This window comes from Mastomys coucha, unplaced genomic scaffold (assembly GCF_008632895.1).
Source record: "Mastomys coucha isolate ucsf_1 unplaced genomic scaffold, UCSF_Mcou_1 pScaffold7, whole genome shotgun sequence".
Lineage (NCBI taxonomy): Eukaryota > Metazoa > Chordata > Mammalia > Rodentia > Muridae > Mastomys > Mastomys coucha.
The window spans coordinates 93,579,757-93,588,435 of record NW_022196913.1 but is presented as its reverse complement, the minus strand read 5'-3'; the positions used below and the strand labels follow the sequence as shown (position 1 = coordinate 93,588,435).

Genomic DNA, 8,679 nt, shown 5'->3' with positions numbered 1-8,679 from the left:
ACATTCTTGTTTCCCTTTTGTACCCCAACTCCTCTCAGAGACCCCCTCTTCAATACCTACAATATCTTTTTTGTCATATTCCTTAAAATTTATGAGATATTATAACAATAAAAAATGAGTATCATAAAAGTTGTTTGATATAAAACAACAATCAATTTAACAGACTTATGCATATGTTTGTCTACAATACCAAAAATACATACATTTTTCTCAATATAAATTTTAAATAACTCCAAACATATTAACTGTATATTTCAAAATAATGCATCACTACTAGTATTTTCTTAAATGAACATAAATATATAAAGTCTTTTTGTTTGTTTGTTTGTTTTGTATTTAGTAGAGCTTAAAATCTTGGCTCTTACTGTGGTACAAGCCCAAATAAGAACAATTTTTAGACACTGGATTTCATTGTAATAAGGCTGTACTTCAATGACCCTCCCATCACCAAAGAATTTTACCTCCATTGTAGCTAAGCTGAGAGTTGACAGTTCTGCTGCACTAAGGAATGAATTGTAGGCATGATTTTTGTATACAGACTTCTTGCTATGGTCAAAGCTATTTGACTTGAGTGAGTGACTTTATTCTCAGCCCACAGAGAACAGGTTACATTCATTTAAGAAATGGTGTGAGTATTAAGATGGTCTATAGTATGAAGGTCTTAAAGCCCACAGTAACACACATCCAAATACTGCTTGGTCTATGGACCAAGCATATTCAAACTACCATAATGTCCATGGATCAAAAGTATTTATTCTATATTAAAACATGAGTGATATTTTTATTTTTAATGGTTTTAAAATTGCAGAAAAACTTAGTTTAAGAATTAATCACAGTTAAGTCCAAGAGCCAGACACTAAAGAACATTATTTCCTTAATGAGAAGAGAATTTGTTAAGTTCAAAAATTAAATTAAACCAAGTCTTTCACTGTGCAACATTCAGCACTACATATTTTTAACCACCCATGCATAAAAAGTTCCTGGCAAAATATAGTGAATTATCTTTACCTGAAGCTGGAGCCACGAGCAGTTTGTAGCCACCAAATTTTCCTCTTGGTGCTTTCCATGAAATCTGTATACTGTCATGGGATATTACATTATATCTTAACCTTGTGGGTGGAGCCACTGAAAAGGAAAAATGAATATGGCTTAACATGAAAGTAGAGTCAACGTAGCATAACCAAAATACACAAGACTTCATCAGTCTCAAAGATGTTCTTCCTACAACCTTAATAATGAGTCGATTAGTGAGCAAATAAGACAGATGTGAAAGCTTGTGCTTTTCTCTCAAGAGATACCCCTTTGTCAAACAGCACTGACTTAAGACATAGGGTTAAAATTGATTATTTAATGCCCATGCTACACTCTGCAGACCCAAAGAAGCCAAACAAGGAGGAAGGAACAACTGCAGATGCTTGAATCTCACTTAGAATGGGGAATAAAATAGTCATAGGAGCCACATGGAGGGAGGAAACTGGGTGGCAGAAAGGATAGAGAGGGGAAGTGGGAGGACTCAGGATCAGGTATAAGGAGAGGCAGGAGAGATGGCCAAATAGGCATGAGAATGAAGGGCACTCTGCAACTGGTGGGGATCGGGGATGAGAGTGTCTCAAGGACATGCCAGAGACCTGGGATAGGGGAGTTTCCCAAGAATCAAGGACGGGGGTGGCCTTACCTGAGACTCACAACAGTGGGGATATGGAACCTGAAGAAGCTACCACTAATAGCCAGGCAGGAACTCCCAGTGGAATATTAGGGACACCAGCCCACCCATAAAACTCTTGATCCCAAATTTATTCTGTCTACAAGAAATACAAGGATGGGGGATGGAACAGAGATTGTGGAAATGGCCAATCAATAACCAGCCCAACTAGAGATCCACCCATGGGTAAGTACCAATCCCTGACCCTATCAATAATACTCTGCTATCCTTGCAGACAGGAGCATGTTGTCCTCTGAGAGGCTCCACTAGCAGCTGACTCAGAGATGCAACACCTACAGCCAATCATTGGATGGAGCTTCAGGAACTTTATGGAAGACTTGGGGGAAGGATTGAAGGTCCTGAAGGGGATAGGAACTCCCTAAGAAGACCAACAGAGTCAGCTAACCTGAAACCTTGGGGGCACTCAGAGATAAACCACACAGGTTAAGCCTAGGCCTCCTGCATATAAGCAGGTGTGCAGCCTCGTCGTCATGTGGGTCCTGAACAATTGGAATTTGGGCTACCCCTAAAGCTGTTTCCTGTCTATGGGATACGTTCTCATTACTGGCCTCAGTGGAAGAGAACTGCTGAGCCTCGCAGAGACTTGATGTGCCAGGGTGGGCAGACACCCAGGGGGGCCCCAACCTCTCAGAGGAGAAGGGGATGGGGGTATGAGGGGATGATCTGTGGGAGGGGGACTTGGGAGGGGGCAGCAATAGGGGTGTAAAGTTAATTAATTAATTAAAGTTAACAATTAATTAAATAAAATTGAATGTCTACATCTCCTTTAGAAATTGAAGCCAGTCTTGCAGAATGAAGTCATTATGTGTCAAGGGCGGGTTTTCCTACTTGGAACATGAAAGCTTCTCTACTCTGCAGAGACCATTGCATGTATGACTCAGGTTTTCCACTGTGACAAACAAATATTTTTGATGATATAATATTTGAGGGAAATACTTCAGGCATGTTGTGGTCATAAAATATTGATCTTAAAACATTTGAGAGGAATTGGAGACATGGCTCAGTGGCTGAGATTAGGTATTATTTCCAAAGGTGATCCAAGTTCACTTCTCAGAACCTGTGTCAGGTGACCCAAAACCACCTGCTCCAGGGGATCTGATGGCATCTTTTGACCTTGACAGGCACTTGTACTCATAAGCACACACACATGCACACACACACACACACACACACACACACACACACACACACTCATACATAATTCTAAAATAGTAAATAAATAAATCATTGGAGATAGTGATCATTAAGAAATTCAGGATCAAATGCAAGATGATTGTGTTTTTTAAAGTCTGGTTAATTCTTCTGGAGAATCTGATTTGCCCATGTCAGTTATGTAGCACATGACCATGACTTGGGGCACAGTATTTGATTTTCTGAAATTTCACAAAAGTGCTAAGATCTCTTTCCATTCATGTAAGCCATTAAAACTTCAGAATACATTTCAGAACTCTCTGTAAGTGCTCCAGGATTTCAAAAAGAAGCCCTTTAGCATGAACATTTTTACTCTGTAATATCTAAACAAAAGTATTCATTAGCAGAAATGTCATACCCATTACCCACTCTGTGCTCAGCCTTTTTTGGGGACCCAGCACTGGGGAAGGAAGCAGACATTCTGAAAAGACATGAGGAATAATATGAACTTGGACATTGGTTTGGTTTCCAGTTTTGTCACTAATCAGCTGAACAGCCTGAATTGGATGACCAAGCCTTCCAAAGCCAGTTTCTTTACTTTCAGAAAAACCGACACTTTCTACAAAACTTAGATCATGACATTAGACTAATTGATACAACAATATAGGTGACCAACAAAAAGAAAAATTCTTCCTCTTCCTCTCCTTTTAGCTAATGATGGAGTTTAAGAACTCATTTAAATTCTCACAGAAATAGATCACTAGCCTGACTTTAGGATAAAAAAACTAAGGAACAGTGACTGAAAATCTTGTTCAAGTTCACACATTAGGGTAGGATGGTCTCTGACTCACAAGAAACCCAAGGTACTATTTTTGAAGGTGACCCAACTTTAGTTCTTTGTAGAAAGATCATTAGTAGAAAGTCACAGTGAATAAGATAAGCAACGAATTTACTACTTGACATAAGCTGGAGTCATTTGGAAAGGTCAGAGTCTCAACTGAGAAAATGCCTCCATAAGATAGGCCTATATGAAAGTATGTCAGGCATTTTCTTGGTCAATGATTGATGTGAGAGGCCCAACTGTGTGTGGTACCATCCTTGGGCGGGTGGTCCTGAGCTCTGCTATAAGAAAGCAGGCTGAGCAAGCCATGAGGAGGAAGCCACTAAGCATCACCCCTCGGTGGCTTCTGCTTCAGTTCCTCCCTCCCGGTTCCTGCCTTGGGTTCCTGCCCTGACTTCCCTCACTGAGATGGACCATGACCTGAGAATTCTAAGCTGAAATGAACCCTTTACTCTCCAAGTTGCTTTTGACTGATATTTATCTCATCAATAGAAACCCTGACTGAGACACTATTCTATAACTATCCAGGCATTTGGAGTCATTGAGCACAGAAGAATATTTCTCAAGGATAATATCTCCTTAGGCTTGTCTTTGTATGTGTAAGTAGAGAAGGCTATTTACAGCACAACAAAAACATTAATTCTATAGCTTCAACATGATACAAATGGAAGAGTTTACATTTTTCTCGCTAGTGGGAAAACGCAAACTTATCAAAAGAACAACTTTTTTTAGCACCCAGCATTTTAATGAACATAGAAAGTATTTTTTTACAGTCTTCAACTCAGGAGGAAAATCTATGTGTGACTGCATTTCTATTCTTGAGGGAAATATGACAAATATGAATTAAAAGTTTGAAGTAACATTTCTGAACTCAATCAAATCAGTGGGTCTGCATTTCTCTCTGACAAGCTTTCGCATGAATGCATTGGTGAGAAATTGACCTCCCCGGGACCCATGAAGTGGAAAGGAACATCAAGCAGGTGGGTGTTTAATCTAAGCCAATTCTGAGAGGTTCAGTGGACTCTGTTAGCATGCCAGGTGTGCTGAAATCTCAAGGAAAGCAGAGAAACTAACTGCATTCAGGATAGCTAGACTAGACAGTGGACATCTGCAGACTTCCTGTGTAGGCTATTTTTCGTTGAATGTTGTGTGAGTTCATGGTCCTCCGGAACTCTTTAGTCAACAGCTAATTTTCTAAGCTGCCAGAAGAAAACAATGAGAACAGCCTGGACTATGGATACTCTTTATGAAATGCAGATGTTCCTCTAGAACCCAAAAAGACATGCCTTCTGTAGGCCTTCTCAAGAAAACAAAGTACAAAGCTAGTGACACAACAAAATCAAGGGTCAGCTCTTTGTGATTTACAAATAGCTCCTATGAGCATCATGCATCTACAACTATGAAAAGCCAGGTCACAGTGGCCAACAGTGCCAATGTGTGTGTATATATATATATACACACACACACATATATATACATATATATTCTGACAATCACTAAAACTAAAAATCTTTGGATAGACATGAAGCACATATTTTTGCCTTCAGGGAGGGGATACATTGCAAAGAACAAGTGCTAATTAAGACAAAGTTAGCTCCTTCTCAAGCCCCACCCTCTTCCTTTGGAAGGCACTGGGACTCGAGCCAAAGCCAGGGCAAGCAAAATTGACAGATATACTGTAAAGAGTCATGGAAAAATAATTGCTCTTATCTCAGAGAACAAGAATCTATCTTTGCAAGCAAAAGGGACGTGCTTTCTCTTTCATATGTGCTGTCCTTAACTTCCAGTAAATGCTTGAGTGAACTTGATTAAAAAGTTAATCTGTGTCAGTTCAAATACTAATCTTTTCAAAAAGACAAAATCAAATGTAAAGTTTTGTTTGGGGCACCCACAGAGAGCCTGGAGGAAGTCCTTTGAGTGGTGACATGAAGTTAGGTTCAACAGAAAATACTTGTGTGCACATGAACTTCACCCCAGAGGGGAATGAGGAAGACCATCCACTTTTATCCTCTCTTTACTGTGGCTTGATACTAAAAGCACAAGGGGCTTTGTCTTTCTGGGTTGCACTGTACTTTGTTAATGGGGCAATTTGGCAATCTTCCCATAGGAATCCATGGAAGGAAAGGCGGTTTTTATTATTCTGTAATCTGTCTTCTCATTTGATAGATAAATTTCTGCTCTTTTCCATCTTCCTTCTCCCGTGACCCCCTTCCTCTCCCTCCCCGTCTCCTTCTCTCTTCTGTCTCTCTCCCTCTGTCTCTCTCCTCTCTCTCTTGACTCCGTCTTTTTTACTCCCCTCTTTCTCAACTCACTTGCAATACTGCTGTTTTTGACAAGTGATGATTTATATAAAGATTTGTCTAATGAGATGTTTTCATTACTTCTAACACTGTTTATACATAGATATTCAACCAGAGACATCTTGTTTATGTCACTATCGGTCACACTTCCCTGGTAAAGAAGTAGACTGGTGTCTAAAGCCAGGTCAAGCAGACTCCCCAACTCCCCGACCACTACCACTACCACCCCAAATCCAAAAGGAAAGACAGAAGTTAAGCATTTTCATCTCAGTGGTATGTCTAATAGGAAAAGGCAGTTGGTCCCTACACAAGGCCTTTCTAGACTTCAACAGTTCAGTCTTTTCCAAGTTTGAAAGCATAACTTCAATTTTGATTAAATGAGCTACTATGTTATCTACTAGTAAATACATTTTAAATTGGTCAAAGAAAAATTAAAAGTTTTTGCAATCGAAAATCTCTTCTGCTGGAGACGCTGCAGTCAAGGTCAAAAGGAATAGTTTTCTCTTTAAAGCATGGTTTAGAGGTAGATATGGTGGCACATGGCTGCATTTCTAGCTCTTGGGAAGCTAAGGTGGGAGAATTATGGTTTCTGAGCCAATCTGGGTTACATAGCAAGATCCTACCTCAATAACATAGTTTATGAAGCTAAACTGATGTGATAACTTATGATTTTTATTCTTAAAAAAAAAAAACTTTAAAAGTGGAGACTTATTTTGTTTTGTTTTGTTTGTTTGTTTTTTCAAGACAGGGTTTCTCTGTGTAGCCCTGGCTGTCCTGGAACTCACTCTGTAGACCAGGCTAGCCTTGAACTCAGAAATCTGCCTGCCTCTGCCTCCCAAGTGCTGAGATTAAAAGGCGTGCGCCACCACCGCCTGGCTATTTTGGCTTCTTCTGTAATAGCTGAAAAAAAATTTAGTTTTTTTTTTTTATGTCATGTATTTTTTTTCTATTAAATGCATTGCCCATTGCTGTTGTTTTATGTATGGGGGAGTTAAATTTTTAGGACATTTAACTGGGGGACATACTAGTAGTTCTTTTTATCTCAGTTGTAATATAATATAATATAATGTAATATAATATTTATAGTGTCATGACCCTTATAAGATGATAAACACAGCAGTTAGGCCAATATTTTCAACTTCCAAATATGTCAAACTACTCACAGCACGGAAATGCATGAGCTCAGGAGCTAGTGTGGGTCTCTCTATGGAGTAACAAAAGCCTCCATGAGAAGTCTTCAGTTTCATAGCCTTGAAGGATTTTGTTTTCGTTTCTTTTGTTTTGCTTTGTTTTGTTTCTGAAGTAATGTCTTATGTAACACAACTTGGGCTTGAACTTACTGTAGGTGAAGATGATGAATTCTTTTTTTTTAAGATTTATTTATTATTATATGTAAGTACACTATAGCTGTCTTCAGACACACCAGAAGAGGGTGTCTGATCTCATTACGGATGGTTGTGAGTCACCATGTGGTCACTGGGATTTGAACTCTGGACCTTCGGAAGAACAGCCAGTGCTCTCAATGGCTGAGCCATTTCTCCAGCCCGATGATGAATTCTTGATCTACCTGTCTCCTTGTACCCTCCCAGATCCCTCTTGATATCAACTGTATTATTGCTGTAAATTTCATAAGTGTGATGTGTTGCAGATAGCCCTGGGACGAATTATATTTGATGTTAATTCCATTCTCCTGTGAGGGGCTGTGAACGAGGAATGAGTCAGCACTCAGGTCATTTCTTGTAAACCTTCTTCCAACCTTAATTTATAAAATAAAGGCTAGAGCTTGTGATTGGGGCAGAGAAAGAGGAGAAGGTGAAGCTGAAGATTTTGGGAGAAAAGGAGAGAGAGGATGACTGGGGAAGAGGAAGAAGGAAAGCGGAGCAGAAGCACCTGGCCGGGAGAAAGTGCAAGTTGTAAGAGGTCTCGTATATGGGGAAGATGGTAGCGTAGTGGTAGGTCTGCCCAATCTAGGCACACAAGCATGTATTCATATTAATTGAGTTGTGTTTTCATTGCCCGGGCTTATTTGGGTTGGAGATTTACCGCAACAGTAGTGGCTGAAAATAACAAGCTGGAATTACAAATACTGCCTTGCCTTAGAGTTTTAAGTTGCTTTTGTTTGTTTGTTTGTTTTTTCGAGACAGGGTTTCTCTGTGTAGCCCTGGCTGTCCTGGAACTCACTCTGTCGACCAGTCTGGCTTCAAACTCAGAAATCTGCCTGTCTCTACCTCCCAAGTGCTGGGATTAAAGGCGTGTGCCACCACCGCCCAGCCAAGTAGCAGTTGCTTTATCAATCATTCTAAATAAATATTGCTGGAAACCATTGCGTATTTACTGTGAAGTTCTGTCAAAGTGTGTATACCACCCTTCTATCGTTACCTTATGCATCATTCATACACACACATACACAAACACACACACACAAACTGTGCCAACATGTTACCATTTCTATATTCCAGATCAAGTGACTTTTCTTATAAAGAATATGCCAGAAAGATCTAGGTATACAAAATTACCTGAGCTCATGGAGACTCACATTCTCTACAAGGGGAAGTGTTTTTATGGAACATTACATGGAGTGACAAAAGGGTAAAGTACCACCGGGCTGTGGTGGTGCATACCTTTAATCCCAGCACTTGGGAGGCAGAGGCAGGCGAATTTCTGAGTTCGAGGCCAGCCTGGTC

General features: G+C 39.9%; 1 protein-coding gene across 3 annotated transcripts in view; it reads right to left on the bottom strand.

The window, feature by feature from the left end:
- Col14a1 (collagen type XIV alpha 1 chain) overlaps positions 1 to 8,679 on the bottom strand; it is a 224,054-nt gene that overhangs the window by 187,135 nt on the left and 28,240 nt on the right. For all 3 annotated transcript variants that reach the window (XM_031359565.1, XM_031359566.1, XM_031359567.1), the window contains exon 3: positions 1,009 to 1,125. In XM_031359565.1, the coding sequence (XP_031215425.1) occupies positions 1,009 to 1,125 (117 nt within the window). The remainder of the gene's footprint in view (positions 1 to 1,008; positions 1,126 to 8,679) is intronic.